General features: G+C 46.2%; 1 protein-coding gene across 1 annotated transcript in view; it reads left to right on the top strand.

Annotated features, from left to right (window-relative positions):
- Nucleotides 1–1,690: 1,690 nt before the first annotated feature.
- Nucleotides 1,691–21,084, top strand: part of COL27A1 (collagen type XXVII alpha 1 chain) — a 154,331-nt gene continuing 134,937 nt past the window's right edge. Inside the window, exons 1-3 of the mRNA XM_067309369.1 lie at nucleotides 1,691–1,706; nucleotides 1,818–3,259; nucleotides 13,240–13,293. Coding sequence (XP_067165470.1) covers nucleotides 1,691–1,706; nucleotides 1,818–3,259; nucleotides 13,240–13,293 — 1,512 coding nt within the window. The remainder of the gene's footprint in view (nucleotides 1,707–1,817; nucleotides 3,260–13,239; nucleotides 13,294–21,084) is intronic.

The raw sequence follows: 21,084 nt of genomic DNA, 5'->3' as shown, positions 1-21,084 counted from the left end.
TAGAAAATGAGTAAAGCTGCCTTAGAAAAGGGAGGTGGGAATAAAGCTGGTCTCAGACACAGTAAATATTGATTGACTTGTTCTTCCATACAAAAATGGCCAAGATTTTTGCCAAAGTCAAGGAACTGAGCTTTTCTCTCTATTCTCCTCCCTTCCTGGTCAGAGACATTACAGGCCTCACACTGGCTTGAGTCTACAGCCCTTCTGGCCAACACTGAGGAACTCTTTTTGAGTGCCAGTTCTCCAAATATTGAGAATTGTGCTGAATATTTAGTAGTTAAGGGTGAAGGAGGCCAAATTCCAAGGCCCCTTTAGAAAACCAGCTGTTTTTTTTGTCTGAACAAGCTTTGATTTGCTTTTGCTTTTAATCTAGGAAAGCTGCAATCCTATGATGTTAGCTGATGTGCAGCCATGATTGGCACTGCTGCATTTCTGATTGTTGAATTCTTACCTTGCGAGATCGGCATTTGGACTAAATAGCCAAGGCAAGCAGCCTGCCCGGCCTGGCTTCTCCACCGAACAGTTAAATAGCAGGCTTAGCTGGCCATTGAATAATGGGGATTGCATTTGGGCAGGGAAGAGGGAAGGAAATACTATTCTCCTCACTCATTTTCAACAGTGGTAGTGTCATGGCAATCGTTATAGTCTTACCTTTAACTGTCTTTACCATGTGTTTAACATCTTTTATTAGACCATATGTTAGAGCTGTAATAAATGAACAAGCTTTTGGGCATGTGAACCCCTTCTTCAGGTCTGGACACACTTACCTTTGTAGCTCTTCTCGCGTAGGCCTGAGTGTCTTTCCCAGTTAAGTAGTTCAATTGAAGTTGCAGCCCGCTGGCTCCAGTTTGTGTTGCTGTTGCCTGTGAATCTGCCTTGGACTCTGAGCTGTTTGTGCCTCCTGTCAGACCGTGGGGCTGGAAACCAGAGGGTTTGGCTTGCCCGTCCTTTGCAGGCTTCTCCCAGAGTCAGGGGAGAGGGATAGGTGCCTCCAGACAGCAATCCCTCCCATCCTCTCTTAAACAAGACACTCAACTCCTAGGTGACTAAGGCTAGAGGTAAGCCCTACTTCTACCACTCAGCGACAGCCATAACTGGACTCACAGCCCTTCACAAACCAGGTCTGATTCCTCCTACTTAGGAAAATAATTTAAAGCTGTAAGATGATCTGCTGGGAAAAAAGTGCTGCTGTTGAGAACCTTAAGCAGTTTGGGGAAATCTAGGTGCAATTTTTTCATGCTGGGAGGCACCTTCACTTCCCTAAACTCTTCAGAGTCTCAAAGATCAAAAGCTGGTGCCTACTAATCTGGAAGGAGACAGATACAAGGCTTTTGCTCCCTTTGAAAGTTCTGTTCCTTGCCTTCTGGGGATATAAAATTTTGCAATCCCTGCTCGGTCTGTTATTCAAAATTCCTCTCCAGCTGTGTGGTCAGTACTCAGAATTAAATCCCAGAGAAATGGAGTATTGGTGCTCAGTGGGAAATTTCCTTGTGGTGAGGTCAGCTCCCTCCAGAACATCTGGAGCTGGTCCCTGGTGGGACAGGACAGAGAGCTGGAGGCACCGTGGAGCTGATGCATTGGGGGAATTGCTGATTACTGAGTTGAGCGTGCACTTGTTCCTGACGTTAAGTGTGGGTAAAAAAGCTGAGTGCTCTGTATTCTGATTATTTGAACACATTTGTGTCAGAGGATGATTGGGCTCTCCTGTAACCTGTCTCCCTTTTGCACTGACTAGCTTGACCCTTTGTATCCATCTTATGTGGATCCAGCTCTTGGGTTGCCTAATGACTAACATTTTCTCTGTGCTTCCTTTTCAGATGTGGATGTTCTTCAAAGACTGGGCCTGGCAGGGAAGAAGCCATCGAGCGGATGGTCCTTGTCACGTGCAGTTCCTCAGGGGGTCATTCCTTTCAAATTGGGGGTCATCTTCACTCAGCAAGCACGTATCGAAGCACCGGTCAGTACCATCTTCCCTGCAGGCTCCAGCACTGACCTGGTCCTGGTGCTGAGCCTGTGCTCCCACCGTATCAACAACGCTTTTCTCTTTGCGGTCAAGAGTAAAAAGAAAAAACTGCAGCTGGGGGTCCAGTTTGTGCCTGGGAAGATTATTGTTTACGTGGGCCACAAGCGCTCTGTATATTTTGATTACGATGTCCATGATGGCCAGTGGCACAATATGGCCATCAATATCCGAGGCCAGACAGTCACTTTATTTACTTCTTGTGGGAAGCACAGAGTACATGCGGATTTGCATTTTAAAAAGGACGAGGCATTGGATCCACACGGATCTTTCCTCTTTGGAAAGATGAACCAGCACTCCGTGCAGTTTGAAGGAGCCATCTGCCAGTTCGATATTTATCCTTCTGCCAAGGCAGCTCATCATTACTGTAAATACCTGAAAAAACAGTGCAGGCAAGCAGATACCTACCGGCCAAACTTGCCCCCCCTCATCCCACTCCTGCCGAGGGATCCCAATGCCTCCCCAAGTACCCTCCAGCACATGGAGCCCTCGCTTCAGGGTCTGAAAAACCTGACCACTGTGACCCCATCCTTGGAGCTTGGCAGGGTCACTGCACCCCTAAAGACTCGGAGCTCAGGTGCAACAACCATCCCATCGGTCTCATCCACATTGCCCCTGCCAAGACTGACAAACAAAGCCACAAAGGTCACAGTGGCACCGTCTCCTGTTTCATCGAGTACTGAAATGCAGCCGCCCACCCGTTCACTCGCTCGGGTGACAGCGGCGACCCTCAGGATATCTCAGCCAACTCCCAGCACACGCATGGGGAAAACTCCCCTTCCCACTGCCAGAAAGGCCCCACCTACGAGCCAGAGCCCTGCCGTGACCAGCAGGAAGGAATCCAAGCAAGAGACCAAAAACAAGATCAACCAAAAACCAGCCATTGAGCCCTCTGAAACACCCAGTACTGTAAAGCCAATGAGAAGGATGACCGATAACACAACCAGCAATGTCCACTTTGTGACCCTAAAGCAAACCGCGCAGAACCCAAGCAATAGGCCCGTTCCAAAGAAGCATGTGCCGCCCCCCGCCAGGAAAGCGGATCCTAGCGACGTCCCTCTGGTGTACTCCAAACCGCCTCTGGGGTCTGCTCGTCCCGTCACCGGAGCCGGAGCACAGGCCTTCAGCCTCACAACCCCAGCTGCAACGGATGGGTATCAAATCTTTGACCCCCTCGGGCCTACTCCATTTCCATTTTTACTGGGATATCCAGGAGCAAAAGGAGAGAGAGGACCCCAGGTAAGTTCAGACTTATAATGATAGCTATTGCTGTTGAAATTCAGCTGGCTGGTTGGCAAAACATGTCAGAAATCCTTGTCAGAAATACAAGGATTTCTGTAATGTTTAGTGGAGTTCGGCACCTTGAAATGGAAGACAAGCACTATTGCTTTTCTGAAAAATCACAATTTAAGTGTATATCCCAGTGTGAATTGTAGTGCTCTGTGATGGTGGGTACCCCTTAAAAGTTTGCGATTAAAGTTGTTGGTCAATGTAGTTTAAAAAAAAGAAAAAATCCCAACCTCATACTGGAGTTTGGGATCCTTTGCTGGTTAAAATTTGGATAACCAGGTTGGGACTCTGTTCCACACCCTTGGTTTTACGCCAGGATCAAGGGGACAGGTTTGCAGGGTACTTTCCAAAAAAAAAAAAAAAAAAAAAAAAAAACCAGGTTCACCAAAATGCACCACAAAATAACTTTTTCTTAACCTTGGTTGTTAACTTGCTTTGTACTTAAAATTCATATTTCCAGAAAAGTGTCCTGTTTCAGCAAATGCAAGTACAAAGACTGCTTCAGGATTTTTTTAAACAAACCCTCCTCCATTTTTATGGTGTAATTTAACTTTTTATTTCTCATAGCCCACACTTACTTAAAATGTGCAAAGAGTTTCCTTTATAAATTTAACTACTGCATTCCACACACAATAACCACTCTCAGGGTGTATATCTTGGCCATCAGAAAAGTGTACATACATTTTGTAATGCTAAAAGCAGTCGGGCCACACTAATTATCTGCTAACTTTTTTTTTTAATTTTTTTTTTAAATCAAGCATGCAAACAGGATCTTTAAACTGGCCAACTTTCAGGAGGATTTGGTGTTCCAACCCAAGCCTTTCTCTGTATTGTATATGTGAGAGAGGGGTTGTGCATGTAAAATAAGTTTCTCCCAGACAGCCTTTGGTTGCCAAGTTCCAGCCTAGAGCAAATTTTTACAGCTGACTTCTTAAAATAGTGAAAGAAGGGTTTACAATGGAAAAATTGAGACTAGCTTAAGGAACACAATCAACGGCACTTCAGCCTGCAGATGTGCTGCTCGTTGTTGCAGTAACACCTCAAACGAAAGGGTCATGTTTTGCAAGTATTCAAAGTGTGCTTACCTTTAAGCTCTGCATTTCGTGCCTTTCGCATCACAAAGTGGGGTGTTGATTTTTTTCCTTGTAATTTGGGTGGTGAGTTACTGAGGGGTCTGGGTTTTTCCTAAGGTTCCCATCACTGCCCCGAGGCGAAGGTTGCTGCCCTGGCCTCTGGGATGCTGTGTGGCCAGGCAGCTCTGGACTCCTGCCTCTTTGGCCCCTTTGGCTCCTCTGACTTCATAGGTGTAGATGCACATCCCTGGTCTAGTCTTGGCACTTGGAGAAGTTCTGCCAAGTCTCTGAGTAGACAGAATGAGCTTCAGCAGCTTTATCTTTGGCTCTCTGTTTTTGAGCAGTTTGTGGAGAGTCGTTTCAGGCATATTTCCAAGAGCAGAAATTCAGACAACTGTGAAACCTTTCTCTTAAAACATTGCTTACCTGTAACCGGTAAATGTGTGGCCTGTTCTGAGCCCAGTGAAACCCTGGGCTTTTCCACCTTCTTGCCCTAAAAGCGTTGTGAAGGTGACCGAGCTCCAAGTCCCCACTTCCCCTTGTAATTTAAAGAGCTTATTATTAAATTGGAGTGGAAAATCCCTCTCAGCTTGTGAATCATAGCGACCAAACTGATTCAGGCCATGGAGAGCTGAGAGAAGAGATGGCAGGATTTTTCCATCTGGTCTGAGAACAACTAGAGTCCTGAATCGAGGGAAGGGAGAACATCTCGAGTCTCTCTCTGGCCTTACCCTCTTTGACTGCTGGAAACAAAGTCGGCATTAAGGAGGGAAGGGGTATGGCTCCGCTGGAGCTGGCCGCTCTGCGGTGTTTGATCGCTTCCGTGACTCACTCGGAGATCTCCGTACAATACTTCGTTGACTATCTCTGACGTGGGAAGAGAAAGAGGAGAAAGGAGTGGAATCGAGATGACATGTTGAGAAATTAATGCAGCATTTATATGGCCAGAGGAGCGTGTTTCAGAACAAGTGCTGATAAATGCTTCGTGGTTGAGTAATTACCTGGCACTAGCCCCGTGTTACTGGGCAGGCGTTTCTGATGAGGTCAGTACAGCCCTTCCTGGTCTGGCGCACGACATCTCAGCCCGCCACTTTCCCTGGATTGAGCAGATTATGGGCTGGGACCTGGCATGGGGATATACGAAGTCTGGCACAAGGGTGGAAGGATAAGACAGTGAGCGAGTTTGCCCACTTGTGTTACCTGATACAAGGCCTCTTCAAGATGACTGTTGCTCTGGGCAGGGGGAAGGGTGGGTGGAAAACTGCCTTCTGCCTTTTCCACGAGGATTTGGGCTACCTTGGAAATGATCAGTGTGCGCAGGCGGACTGGCAGCTGGCTGCTCCTTGCCTGTCCTCACCCCACAAGAGTGGTCTGGGGGTCTGCAAGGACAGTTTTGCTTCTGGGTGCTTTTCTCCTCCCAACACTAAAGGGTGGTTAAAGGAGAAGACAAGCACTGCCCCCGTGGGGCTGTTGCTTGCCAGGCCGTGCTCCGGGGGAGGACAGGGCAGCACGCAGGTAACGTGGGGAACAGAAAGGGACCGGGAAAACCCGGCGTTGTCATCTTTGCGTGCTGGGAAGGTGGCCTGAGGTCTTCTCCCACCTTCTCCCAGTCCTGCATGTCCCGAGGCTGGGTTGGTTCAGAGCTGGTCCTGGCTCGCCGCCTTGCTTAGGTGCAGTGTCACCCTGAGAGCAGAGAGTAGCCGTGACCTGATGGGTGGTGGAGCGCAGGCGGAGATTGGGGGATTGGTTTTCTCTTTCTCCCCCCTTCCTGCACACAGGCTCAGGATGCAGCCATTGCAGCCCCAGGTGCTCCACAAGCTTTCCAGCTAGAGAGGATAATCCTGATGCTCCCTAAATCGGGGGCTGAACGACAGCCAGGGTCTGAATGACGGCCAGGTGTGAGGCTGGATTAATCGGGCACTGTGTGGTCTGCTCAATTCTGGCTTTTCGAATAATGCAAAAATGTAGTATAATCTTAGCTGTGCACAGGGCCCCTTCCCCGCAGCTGGGAGAGGTATCCACATGGTTAGAGGAATATGAGCAGCGGGCTAAAAGAATATCTTCACCTAGCAATAAGAGACAGCATCCTCTGTGGTTTAATCTGGGCAGCTGTCCTAAAAGACCACCGTGCTGCAGCGCAACAGGAAATGAAGACACTGTCCCACATGCAATTAATGGCAGAGTATTAATTCTTCAGGAATGCTGAGTTTCCTGGGCGGCTGAAAGAGGGAGGGTAATGTGCTCCTAAAAAAGAAAAATTGCTCGAGAGCCATTAATAACCACAGGCATTTGGGATCTCCGCTCTAAATCTCTTCTGAAGATGGGGAAAACGGCAAAAAAACCACCCGAGCATCGTGCTAAGTCAGGAACACAGCCCTGACTCAGCAGCTGGCACGCTTTCCTCTGAATCATCCCCACGGCTTCCCGCAGCACCTCGGCGGAGCCGAGCATGATCGCCCCTCCCGGCGCGGGGCCGGGCAGGTCTCTGCTGAGCTTGCAGGACGGCGGGACCCCGGCACATGGCTGCTTGGACAGCCACAAAAGAAAAACAAGGTTCTGTTGACAGCGTGTCGAGCCCTCGAGCCCTCACGAGGCCGTGATGCGATAGATGTTTTGGATTCTTTGGTGGACGGCGTTTTACTCGCTCCCTGGGATTTTGTTTATACCAGCAGTGGATTTGCTGGGGGGAGTTTGGGGGGCTGCAGCCTTCTCCGCTGCCCCTCAGCACCTCCTGCCATGGTGCTCTGTGCCATGTCGTAGAGCCGCTGGCCCTGGAGCAGCCGTGGTCTGGCCGGGTTATATACAGTGTATACCACGTGGGCCTTTCTACTGCTATACAATAAGGCTGTAATTCTGCATGTTTCTGCCCACCACAGGCAAAAAGCCTCAAATTTCCTCTGTTGATAAACATCAGAGGGTTATTTTAGAGCAAGAAGATCCTACCTGAGGCTGGAAGGTATGGAGGAGCAGAGTGTGGCCACCTGAGCTAAGAGGCGGTGGAAGCCCTGAGTAAGGCCAGAGGTGCCGGGAGGGAGGGAGCGCGTCGCAGACACCTCCCCGAGCATCCCGGTCGGAAGAGTCACGGGGTGAGAGCGCAGTCGGCCGCCCAGGTTTCCATCTGCAGAGCGCGTTGCGCAGCCAGGAGCCCCGGGTTCGAACCCTGGTGGCGGCGTCCCAGACAGAGGTGGGGCGTTATTCTGGCAGGCAGCATTGTTTTAAAGGCAGATGTTTCGGAGCGTGTTCGCAGTCTAGACTGCTCCAGCTGCCATCTTCTGAATGAGCAGTTTGTCTTGGAGCCCAGCTCCTTGTATAACGAAGCAGACCTTGCCAATTTAGCGAGTGGGCAGGGGAGAAAGAGGTGATCGGGAACACTGATAAACTACAAAGTGCCTATTTCCAGCCCTCCTTGTACCAGAAAAGGCTGCTCAGGCTGACAGTGTATGATGAATTCAGGAACACACAATGTGTTTGAATGTCTTTTAATGAATGAGTCATGTTTTAAAAAAAGAAAAAAAAAAAAAAAGGGAAAAAGAAATTGCACACTTTGTATAATACATGGGAAAAGTTTTAGCTTCGCTCACACAGTTGGGTCATAAATTTTTGCTAATTTAATCAGTACTCTTCCCAAAGGGAAACTTTGTCATAGGCAAATGATTAAGCATCACAGAGCTCTGTTTGCATAAAAGGAGGTTCATTTTGAGGAGCAGTAGCTGCAAGTGTCAGCGGGATATAGGTGCTGGGACTAATGTAGGGATGTATTCATATAAATATATATATACTTAACAAATCTGTAAAAATAGAAAAAGAGTGATGTAATTTGGGATCCCTTTATTTCTTCACACTCTTTCAGACTTCCTTCTGTGGTCTGAGCCTGTCTGAGAGTCTGAAGTGTCTCATGCAGAGACTGTTCTTGAAACGTCTCTGTAAAAAAGCTGCTTTCATCAGGCAGGAATACTAATATTTTACCATTTGCTGTATTGTCACAGTATTAGAAACCCAGTTGTGACAAGGACTTTACTGTGACAGGTGTTGTACAGACCCAGAATTAATATCTATGTATTGCAGAGGTTATGTTATGAGTCTGGCTTTTCACCAACATCTTGGTTTCTATCAGAATTTTGAGGGCTTTTTCTCCTTAGCCTGCTTAAAACCATGGTGTGTCCAAATTTAAATCTGCCTTGGAAGAGAGAGTAACCCAAGTGCTGGTTTTTTTTCCCAAACCTCCAGGTTTGTTTTAGGCAGTGGTTCAAGCGAGGTTTTCATTCAGTTCCTCTCTGAGAAGTGCCTAGCAAGGACAGCCGTCCTTGGTGTTGCTGATATCGGAGGTAAGGAGGGGTTGATTTGTCCTTTGCGGACGAGCTCTTTTCCTTCTCTTCCATTCTGCTGAGCAGGGAAATGTTAATTCTAGCTCTTTCCCTGGAGCCGGCCAGTCCCTGCATGCGGGTGCTTTTCAGAGTTACTAGACTAAATGGTGAATTTATAACATTGGCAGTAGCCTTGCATTTGAAATATGCCTCCTCTCCCTGCAGGAGGGAGGACAAAACACAGGTTCTCTATTTGCAGGTAATCACTGCTTAAAATTTTGTGCCAACGCAGGAAGAAGCTGTTGGTATGTTTTCTGAACTCACTTTTAAGATGACTTTCACCATATCCATTAGCATCTGAGAAAGAGGAATGTTCCCTCTTTCCTCTTCAGTCCTTTCAGTGTTTTGCAAACTGCAGCATGCCCACCCTGGAAATGCAGCCATTTCTGGGATAAAGGAGAACAAACAGTGCCACTAAACAGGGATACAGAAGAGGGAAGGGAGCAGTGTGTTGGAGAGATCCTAAAATACAGATGTGTTTGTCAGTGGAGTTGCACTGGAACACGATGGTCTGGGTGATCATTAGCTTATTTACTACTAGGCTGACCGCTTGCCCCGGGGGAAATGATTACAGGACTACCTAGCTCTCTGATAAGCTTGATTTACTAATGATTCAAAAGGAAGAGAGTCATTTCCCAAATCACCAGCACCAATTCCTGTGCCGATGATGTTTTCGTTGAAGTCTTCCCTGAACAGGCTCAGCCTTGCCCAGGCTTTGAGATCTGAAGGCACCTGAGCTCCCAGTGGTATTGCTGCAGGCAGAGGAAGCAGTGTGAGAAGCTTAGTGATGTGGGAGAGGCATAAACTAGCTAATCTCGGCAGCAAGAGGAAACAGTGAGATTTCTCTTGTCCTCAGGGTCCAATGTATTTTCCTTTCAGAGAACCTAGTTTAATTCTCCATTTGCAAATTGAAGCTCAAGAAGCTAGGAAAAAAAGTCCCTTTTGCACCAGAAAGTTTCCCAGCAGCAGCCTAGAATAAATCCTATAATCATTTGGTGGGATCAGTAGTCATTGCTAATGCTACCGTGGGAAAGTGAGAAGGGTTAAACTTTCATGTGGCTGCCATTAGTTGTTTCACAGAACTGTTCAGGCTGGTTAACAGTTTTGCTGTTTTGGCCTGAGAAAAGAGTTGTTCTTCTGCCATGTTTCTCCTTGATCTCTGATTTTGCTTCATGTGATAACAGGGTGTGCGTTCTCCTCCCTCAGTTTGCAGAAAGGAGTAGGCAAGAAGCCACTGACTCAGAATTGAAATGGTGGGATTGGTGGTTTGCTGCAGTCAACTGTCAGCTTTGCAGAGCTCTCCAGGCATCCATGCGGTGGAAGGGTAGGAGCAGAGCAGCGTTGTCTCCCTCCAGCTGCCAGGAAGAGGAAACTCTCCTGTCTCTTGGAGCACTTCCCACTGCTCACGATAGACTTCCATGGGGATGCTCTAAAGGTTACAATGGAAAGGTCCATGTAGGCTCTGTTTGATTAATTTAACTCTTCCCTGCATCCCTCTGTGAGGGATGCAGATGGACATGTCTTTGAGCATAGGGACTGCCTGGGTTACCTGCAGGTGGGCTCTGGAGGCTTGCTGTGTGGTGGTTCTGTTGAGAAGCATCTCTTCTCCATGTCCTGGAGCCTTACATTTTAAGTGGGACTGTATCTATCATCCTTAAGTAGCTGGGCCCTGATCCAGCCTTATTTTTCCCTGGCTGCCTCTGCAGATGTGCTTTTCTCTTAGTGTGTATGTCAGCATTGCTCTCTCCGGTCAAAGCCAGTTGTCTGATGTGGGCCTCTTCTCTGAAAACTTGAGCTGGATGATATGTAGGCATACAGGCTTGAGGAGGAGTGAGTCACTAGAACGGCACAATACACATCCAGTCCAAGCACGCGACCAAGTGACCGTACGGGAAACTAGACCATGGCCTTGCAGTGCATCATGTTTCATGACAATTGCCCGTGTTCACCCGGTCACTGCAGTATCACGAGAGTCATCTTCTATCTTGAATTCCCTCCTACTTATCTGTGGTCACGCTCTTGCCCTATGCATGGCTTCATGGAGGAGCCACTCATCCCACAGCTGGCTTGTTCCTGTTCCCCTTCAGGAGAGGAAGAAAAGGTTGAAGGAAAGGTCACATCACAGATTAGACCAAAGTCAAGTGGCAGGAACGCCTGAGTTATGTATTGCTGTTTCTGTGCTGTCCCAGCCAAATGCCTTCCGCTAACTCCATATCCCCACTCCAGTGCAGGTATTAACTCTCTTCTTATTTATATGCTAGCTTCAGTTTATTCTGAACAGCCCACGTTTTTGGAGAACACTTGTACTCAAGTGGCCAAGTTAGCAGGAAGGTGGAAGAGGTCGCCTCAAGTTTGGTACGCCAGGAACGCTGTTCTGAGGAGACGGTTGCATCTTCCCTTTTGCTGCTGCTTTTTAGGGGTAAATAGGGATGGCTTTTAATGGAAAAGAGATTAAGGATTTGAATTCACCTTTGTTTAACTCCGTTAACCATCACTGCATCAGTTACATTGGATTCATGTTTTGATAGCTATCTTCCCAACTAAAAGGGCAAAGGGTTTTTTTAAATAAAAGCTTGGATTCTGGATCTACCAGGCTTAAAAAATACTATGATTATGTGTCTTTTGCACAGCTGCATAATTGTATTATGCGCAAGGCTGAGTTGGCGCCATGGCCAGTTAAAATGGTGTGTGTGTGTGTGTGTGTTGTTAAAAATGAAGGTCAGCTGTATCAACGAGAATGGTTAATGCAAGGACCAGTAATACCGTGTTAGCCAGCAATAGGCAACTTGCAAAGGGGTTGGATAAATGTGTCCCAACCCATAGGGACTGGGCTAGAAACCTCCAGACCTGGGAGCAGGCAGTGCTGGGCAGTAGCAGTGAGTGCTACAGTAGCAGTCTGGGTGCGCCAGTATGGGAAATGAGCTCTAACACTTCTAAAACAATCATTTTCTTGTCATCTTTACTATAAATGGAAATAACTTCCGAAAGACATGTTCTGATTCATTTGATGTGCTGTCAAATTAGTAGCACAGAGAGGATGACCCTGGGCGTTGCCTGCTTCTCCCCCTGGCTATTTCTTATTGTACTGAGGTTTGGCTGGATGTCTTCTAAAAGGTCTCTTTGATATCAATTAATTTGTTGCTCATCTGCCGTATAGGAGGGCTGGTAAAATTAGGGAGTGCTTATTCACCGGAGCTATCTGGATGGTTCAGCCAGGTTTTCTCTGTTTGAAATCTTATCTTGGGGATGAGACTTAGGGTGGGGATCTCCAGGGTTTATTTTAGTTACTAAATCACACTCTTGGTGACTCCTGAAAACTGCATTAGTGATGATGAACTTTTAGCTCTTCCTCTGGGCCAGTAACGCTCTGCAGCATCTGAGCGGTTCTGCTGGGCAATGCTTCGGCCTCGGAGAGGGCTCACCCTCTCCGTGAGACCCGCCTGCCTTCCCCACGGAGCGCTGCTCCTGGGAAGAGCTCCCTGGACCGCCACGTGGTCAGAGAGTTCAGGCTGCCTTCCAGACATCCTTCATCTGCTGCTCTGAATCTCTCTCTCCTCGCAAAAAATGAAAACCCATCTTTTGTGACAAGCTACTAGAATATAAATCCTCTGGGAGACACTTTAATTAGCAGTTATTCTTGTCAGATATGTTTGGCTTGAGGAAAAAAAGTTTCGAAGAGTTATTAGGAGTTGCAAGCGGCTCTCTGGAAATTTGAATTCTCTAGTCCATTGAAAAATGAATAAATAAATGAATAAATTCAAAGGAGTTCAAACCTCATTGGTTAAGTATTTTTCCCTAACCTGTTTCAGATCAGTGCACAGCTGGGCACCTGATATCTCCACTTTGTTCTCACCCTCTTCCAAGAAGCCCTGCTACTCTGACATGTCTGAGTTGACCTCCCCTATATTATAGAGCCATACTTAAGAATTTCCAACATTGACACCAATTTTATTACATTTTATAACACGCTGCTTTAAAATATGAAGTGCTGGGATGTGATTATGTTACAACTCATATAGGGACCTACACTACCAAGAACTATGCTTCCTCAGCTGGTATTTATTACAACGCACAGTGTTCCTCCCTCGCCAAGGTGCTAACACATTACTTCTGTTGTGTGCTAGCACGTAGCAGGAAAATCCGAAGCTGAGACAGTTGTTACCCCTGTGTTACAGCACAGGTCCAGGAAGCTGGAAGTGTGAAACCCAGCTGTGATCACAGGAATGCAGTCCACAGCAAGATGATGTGAACACTCAGTCTCTGGTCTATGGAAACAAATGGTGCTGCAAATGTTATTGTGCATGGCTTTTATCCCTTTACGGCGATAATGTAAGCTGAAGGGAATTTCTGGCCTTTGTGTTATAACTGATCCTTCTCCCAAGGTCTTCTTCAAGCAGTTGTAATATGGGTTTCTCTGAAACACTGTCAAGAACACCATCCTGTTGTAGAACTGTGAATAATACTTTTTTTTTTTTTTTTCCCCCCCTCCTAGGGTCCACCAGGTCTACCGGGCTTACCAGGACCACCTGGCAAGAGAGGATCCCGAGTAAGTGGTTTAAAAATTTCTCTACATCTCTACCTGCATCCACTTGTCCTGCTGCTGGTGTCTGGTCTTAGGGCTGTCACTGAGTAGTGCTTGCTTCAAGCCCAGCTGTTGATGTTTGGCCTTCCTCCTTTCTTTCATTCCCTTTTGAAGGTTTTTAGGAGACCGCACTTGGGTGATTTGCAGCCTCTCCAAGCTAAGGTTTGGCATCAGCAAAGGCTGGGGATGAATGTTTCAGAATGCCTGTCAGTAGGATGAGCTCTGTCTCTCTCACCATTTTGTCTCTGTCATCCACTCCTTGCAAGCCCGGTGCTGATACTGGCTTTGGATGCTTTCCCCTCTCTATCTTTCAGTCCCCCAGATTCCCAAAATTGCTTCCTTTGAGGTTTTTCACTGTCACTGTGCCTTCACTAGTGGGACCAAGGTCTGAGACCTTGGTCTGGGACCATAGGCCCATCACACAAAGATGAACTACTGCGTTTTCCAAACAGAAACCTTCTATTTGACTCATTTTCAGGCTCTACAACAAAATGCCTGAACTGATCCTCAATATCCATTGCAAAATCCTGAATTATTTCCTTCTGTGCTAAATTCTGATGCAGATTTTTGAGCATTGGGTGCAATGCTGAGGAAGTAGCTGGCGTTGAGTGCTGTTGCTAGGTGTGTTATATGAGAAAGGCTTTCTGCATTGGCCCAGCTGCAGAAGCAGTCTCTCAAAGCAGGGCTGCACCCTGTACCTGGATACATTTAGCTCTTGGCATCATTTTCATGATAGCAAGGTGCTGTCGCACAGGGTGTGGTCATGAAACCCATTTCCTGTGCACTGAACTGATGTGGGTTGGGAAGCAAAAGATGCAAGTGTCTGAGACTGAAAGGAATGAAAACTTGGAATTGTGATCCAGGCAGCATCCTGGACTGGCAGCAGAGGGAGATTTGCTCACACATGCTTGGCAAAAACTCAACCCCATGTAAGGTCTTTAAAGAAAAACCAAAAAGTTAAGATTTAGAAGGCTGGTGTTCCCTAAGTATACTTGTTACAACCCTGTGAGATCTTGCAGTAGCTGGTAAAGATAAATGCATCGTCTTTCTATACCAGTAGAACCCAAAAGGTTTTCAGGAGCCCTGCAGCATGGGCGTGGATATCAACAGACTCGAATACTGCTTTTGGCCATCAGCATAAGGCATTAGATATCATCTGGCTCAGGTGTGCTTTATGGATAGGATAATTCATTCCACATCTGGATATTTTCTTTAGTGAAACATCAGCAACTCGGCACAACTGGTCATACAGACCTCATGTCTTCTGTTGACAAATATCTGAGCAGCGACCACATGAGCAAATTGACTGGAGCTTGCCACTCCTATAAAGTCCCCAATAAGGCTAAAAGTTTGCTCTTTACACCGTTCATTTCATTCACAGCGGGTGTTTGGTATTACCTCTTGCAGTCCTGTGGTATGCAATCTAGACTCCGTGGCTGGAGATCCCCGCTGCATCCCCTGCCTGCCATGTGAATGACCAACTTTCAGCTCTACATCCAAATTCCACTACCTACCAAAACTTGTTTTGCTAGAAGAAAAAAAAGAAAAAAAAAAAAGCATTGTGGCAGTCACGTCATAACTCTTTCCATGTTGTTGCCTAGCTGTGGCATGCTCCATCGTATATTCAAGAAGATCCCTTGAAGGGCAATAAGCAACAAAGGATTTCTGAGTTCAGTCCCCAGCAGAGGTGCTGAGAATCAGCCCAGAAAAGAGTTCCCGGTTAGGAAGTGTTCAGCACAGCTGAGCCTGGCTTGGCACAGACCTCTGCAAAGAGACTGTGCAAATTTTGGGAGGGGGCAAAAGGATTGCTCTGTAAATGTTTTGCCTGGAGCCCTGGAGACTAAACTGCTCTGTGCATATGTTGTTTTGGCTTTGCAACATGTTTCTAGTATTTTTTCTTGTGGCTCTTTGGGGTTTAAGGATTTAACTGCAAGGAAGAAGAGCTGCCAGAAACTAAGACAGGCTTAGGGGAATTTTTTATCTTTTGCTTTTGTTGTGCATGATCCATGTAAAGATAAGTGTGCAACATGGCAGGGGGTATGTTCTACCTCTGCTTAACCTGATCCTCAAACCAGCCTGGACCTTCTGAGGAGAGGGGAGCTTTGCATGCAAATTTGCAATGCTGGATGCTGGGGGAAGGGAAGGGTTTCTCCTTGTCACCAGTGCAGTTTATGGCCTAAAGCAGGAGACATAATTGCCCTTGTTCTAGCTTGCATAATTTCTACATTATTAATGCTTACATGCAATTACTTGGCTCACTTGAAAATCTAGCCATAGCATTTGACTCTTGACTTTCTGGAGCTGTGAAGTCCATAAAGTGGCTCTCTTGTTGATGTAGCGCAGTATTTCCGCTCCTTGAATTCTGTGTTGCTGCTGTTATACTTTCCTTTCTCCCCCCATGTTGGAAAGAGTAAAATGAAAGCTCAGATCAGCTTTTGCTTTGAGGGTGAGATTGTGGTCAGTGACAGTTTATAAGAAGAGCTGGCTGATCTCATGACTCTGTCTCCTTGTTTCCAGCAGATAAACATCTCTAGACATAGCTTGCCTGCACAGTCTGGATGTTGCTCTTCCATGTAAGCAAATGCCCCTGGTTCACAATAGCAAATGCCAGTCTTTGTAATGGAATGAAAAGGGTTGGGTTCAGGACGCATCTCGGCATTAAAATGCAGTCCAGTGTAGAGAAGCTGAGCAGATAGTGGCAGTGTTCTTGAAAATGACATTTCCTTGATTTTTTGAAGGCTGACCCTCATTTTAGGCAAATGGAATTAATTGTACGCCCTATCACTCAGCATCAGAGACCCGCTAAGACAGGTGAAGATGTGAAGGCAAAGATGAAAGCGGGTGTTTCATGTTCTCTTTACTCCATAGGGGACTCCAAGGGAAAGCAGTGAAAATGCTGCACCACTGATCACTGGAAATTATGCCTAATGACATTTTTTTTCAAATGCTCCGCAAGCCTGTGTAGATACTACTGCATTGGTTATGTGTTCTTTACAGGAAAGCTTTTTCTCTAGCTATATCCAACTAGATCTTTTTCAGCTTTTGTGTTTGTGTTAAAGAACCTGAGGAGTAAAGAAGAAATCTGTCCACACTGTTTCTCCTCAAAAGAATGTACTTTGTGCACTGGCAAGTGTCTGTATACGATCTGAGATGCTTCTTGAAGGCAATGGCTATTTTAGCAGCGTGAGGTTTACTCAAGCTTGTGTGATGAGAGAGCGCTTTGCCAGGCAGGCCTGGGACAGCTATTCTGCAGTTGTACGTGTGGCGCTCGGGTGCGCGCTCAGCAGCCCGAGCAGAGCAGTTCTGTTTAGATGATGGGTATTGCACTTCAGCGCAGAATGTTTTTCTGCTGATGACCTTTACATTTCTTCAAACACAAAGGTTTAGTGGGGAGGCGGTGGCAGAGGCTGGGTTTTTACTAGCGGGGCTGTGCTAACAAGCTGTACAAGCAACTGTCAACAAAGGGCTCCCAGCGGAGCAATAACTCCTGCCCCGCTGCAGCTTTCTCCTGCCTCACCCAGGGCTCGGTTAGCTTCTCCTGCAAGGCTGGCTGCAGCAGGGGCTCTGGCCAGCACCTCTGTCCATCACAAACTGGGGTTCTGGGCAGTCCTCGCTGATCTAGTGAGGCCAGCGGTGTACCCAGGATTTAATAAGGTTTGCAGAAAAGCACTTTGAGCTATGATGCTTGCATTTAAATGCCACCTTCTGCCCCAGTGCTATGTAAACCCTAGTTACCTGTCCCCCCGTGTGAAGGAGGCAGCAAGCCAACAGCTGAGAGAAGCAGCAGGATTCCAGCTGATGGCTTTCCTTGCAGAGCAGTGAGAAACTTCCCAAGGCACTTCAGTAATTTAGAAAGCTGCATCCCACTGGAAGTCAGCCTCCCCCTCTAGTATGTTGGTGAGGAAACTGAGGTAGAAGGGGAATGTTTTACCCATGTTCACACAACAGACTGGAGGCAGAATTTGGAATAAGGCCACACAGCCTGGCACACTGCAGCTGCTCTTGTTTTAACCTCCCTTAAGCAGAACAACGCAGGATGAATACAAAAGGGCAGGTAGAGAAAACGTGTCTGTGTTCATGGATGCTTTGGGATGCTCTTACCATCCTACTGTGAACCTCAGCAGCTTGAAAGCTTGCAGGCTCCTCATGTGACGTGTCCTTGTTACATTTTGTCTGTGGTTGCAAAAAATCTCCCTTTCCCATCAAAATGCAAGGCTTCCCCCCTAAAACAAGCAAGAATTCGGTCGACTGTTCAGGTTCTCCGATATCCTCGTTCCAGTAGGAAGGTTTTCCAATTTCTGAGAAGAAATGTTTAAAGAAACAGTTTGTTTGGCTTCATTTCAAATATTTAGCTCATTTTTTAGCAAGCCAAAGGTCAGAGTGGGATCTGCAGGTCAGGAGCAGAAAAAATTGCTTTACATAGTGAAACCCCAAGACCTAATGAGTTTTGAATGAGTGGTTATTCCTCTGACTGAAGTTTTCTAGCATTTAACAGGAGTTTGGAGGATTGTTGGGTTTTTTCCTTTTTCCTCCCCCTTGTGAATGTTGGAGGGACGAGGGAGCCGTGCACAGTTGCACTTTTGTTAGTTTGTGCGGGCCGTGAACCAGTACAAATAAAAGCGCTTCTGTGAGCAGGGTCCCCTCTACAGGCACGTCACCGAGATGAACTCGATGGCACAGTGTCGTTCTCCAATAGATATCGTTCACGTGCAAGACATTCCAGGGAGATTACAAACCCGTCACCTTTGGGGAACCCCCTCGTTTGGAGAACACATTTGGGGGATTGTTCTCGGTGCCTGCTGTCCCATGACAAAATTTTCCATGGAATTTCTGGTGCGAAGCTTGGAAGATTTCAGACGCAAGGCGGCTTGTTGCTGGACTGGATTGTTTCAGCAGTTAGGAGGGAGCCGAAGCGAGTGGGTAAAAAGGCACGCTTGTGACTAGTAATACGTGCTGTGGGATTTCTCATTCAGTGGTCTCAGTGTTGCCCCATCCTGTGCATAGAAAGAGAAGCAGAACTAATATTGATATTGATAATAAGTATGTTTAGGAGAATCCTGATTTCTAGAGATGAATGGGAAATTGAATTAAATCCAGGAGAGCCTGAGAAGAATACAGCAATTAACTGTAGAACTAACTGCAGAGCAATTAACTCTTGAATTGCTTCTTTGTGGAAAGATGGCTAATGGGAGCACCAACTGGAGACCGGGTGATTCTGCTGGGTGCCATAAGAGATGAGTTCTGAATATTGGATTGGGTTTAAGAAAACGACGGCGGGTAGCTTGGGGCATGATGACGGCTATTAGGGTTTGCAGATTGGGGCAGAGATTAATTTGTAGGGCCTGCCTGTTCAGATTTTGTGTTGCTAACAGCTCCTGAGGCGGATGCTGTCCTGTACCTTTTGTTACTCACCCGTCTAACTGTACCACACTGCATCTTCCTCCTCTGCCAAGAATGTGGGTGTAATCGTAGATTCGGGACTAACCATGTTGGAACATATCAAGATCAGTTATTTTTACCATTTTTAGGACTACTGCCAGACTACGCCCTTTTCTCTCCACAGTTGAGAGCACAGTTTCAAATGCTGAGCACAGTCCCTAGACTCGGTTCCAGCAGTTTCTTGTTTGCCGGGCTGGCTTCCCCACTGTCACTTAATCAGCAGGATGTGGCTACTTCTCACTAGGATAAGACCACATTGGTCTTTGGGAACGGGATGGGTTTCTGATTATACACCACAAGTCTCATTGAATCCAGTGGTAACGTCCCCATCTTGTATGTCAGGAGCCTGCGTTTTCTGTAATGGCATGTTTGTCACTGGATACTGGGACTCTTCTTTCTCTTCCTCCCTTCTTTTCCATCCAGCTTTTGGTTAAGGCTTTTTATGACTTTGTTGCTGTGCTTTGGGATAGTCTCTTCCAGACCTAAACCAAACTTTGCTGGAGGCATGATTATAGTCTGTTACCCAAGAGTTCTCGATCAGCAGCCGAGCTTCCTATGTTCCAGGTTTCCTGCTGGAAACTCTGTCGTTTTCAGCTAGAAGTTGCACCAAACCATGCTGGTCCTTCTGGCCTGACACTGTTTTTAGCCTGGCCTAGACTATGGTGGAGCACAGATTTCAAATAACTGCACTGAAAAGGGCTTTGAGCCAAGCTGCTTGACTCCAAAGTTGAATAACAGCTGAACTCCCTCCTCAGATCTAGCAGCAGTCTAGATTTATGAACCTTGCTCAGAACTACCTGATTATTGCTTATGGGTAAGGACTTTTTAGGAACTTGCCTTTTATAGAGGCATTACTGTTCTAATTTCTGTCACTTATATTAATCTTCCTCCATATTTAGGACCTGGAAGACTTGGGTTCAAGCCCTTTTGTTGCCACAGACTTTTTACATTACCTTAGGCAGCACATTAAATCTCTGTTTCAGTCTCCTACCCGATTAGATGAACAGATGATGCTATATTTTACTAGGAAGATGAATTTAAGACTACCAGGTGCCCAATTACTCTGGCTACAGCAGCTGTGTGGATTTTCAGATGGCAACTTGATACTCAAACACCTTTATTTTAATTAAAGCTGTTTCAATTTCATTTGAGGTTTGTAGACTATAAGAGAGTTTCAGGCTGAGAATTTGGAAGGAAGTTAAAAATGGGACAGCAAAAGTATTTGGGGACAGAACTGCCATTTAAAAAGTTTGGCCTCAACATTATAACTGAACAGCAGAGCAGCATAAGTTGTAAAAGAGTGTTGAGCATTCATCAGCTGTCTATACCACAAGATATACTAGAAAGCTAAATAAAAAACCCATTACTTTGTATTGCAGTGTGTAAAAATAAAACTGAATAAACATTAGCACAGTGGTGTTCTTTCAAGAGAGACCAAGGGCACTGAACTTGGATGGCAGTTGCATGTTAACTGCAGTGATCTTCCCTGGAAATCCGACCCTGAAGATTTTGGCCCTGCATATGTTAGAGTGCTCATTCAAAATATTACAGCTTTCTGAGGAACTGTCTGAGTGGCTTTTTATCCCCTAGCCTATACTCCTTTTAACTAGAGGGTGAGTTAAATTGCTTCTGATGGTGGTATAAGGCTCTTGCACAGTCTTGGCAGAACAGGAACCCTTGGAATTGAATATTCAGGTTGTTTCATCTCCCAGGAACGTGTTCAAGAGGATTTAGAATTATTATTGCTTCTGCATAAAAGGTTAACAGATCTTCTGTGCTGTATACAAACCCAGGATAAACTATTCTTAGCTGCTTGTTATAGATAGCTCCTTAAATAGTCTTTGGAAAATATGCAGAGTGATTTCAAAATGTGATTTAAAAGGAGATATCATTGTATGTGATCTACAGTAGATAGTCTGACAGTGCCATTGCCTGATGGGGCCTATACAAAAATACAGCTTTAAATGGACTTACCCCTGCTCCCCTTGTTTTACTGTCTTGCTATCCCATTTTCTTTCTAACCTCTTAAGACAAAAATTCACTTGCTTTGTAGAGGAAATGAGTTCATCTAAAAGCTAAATAAATAGCTGAACGACTGAAAATTTCCCTGCAGTAACTACTTCTGTTTTCTTCAATTTTGGCCAAGTAAACTGTTGACGCCCCCACACTCTTCAGCTCCCCTCAGTCTACCTTCGTCTGTCCTTTGGGATTCTTTGCAGAGTTTTAACTCCTCTGGCCCCAAAGTAATTTTTGTTTCCAGTTGGGGAATACTTGTTGTAACTGAATTACCTTGTTGTCACTACATATCTTGTGACA

Source organism: Apteryx mantelli, chromosome 21, assembly GCF_036417845.1.
Source record: "Apteryx mantelli isolate bAptMan1 chromosome 21, bAptMan1.hap1, whole genome shotgun sequence".
Classification (NCBI taxonomy): domain Eukaryota; kingdom Metazoa; phylum Chordata; class Aves; order Apterygiformes; family Apterygidae; genus Apteryx; species Apteryx mantelli.
This window is presented reverse-complemented; position numbering and strand designations above follow the sequence as displayed.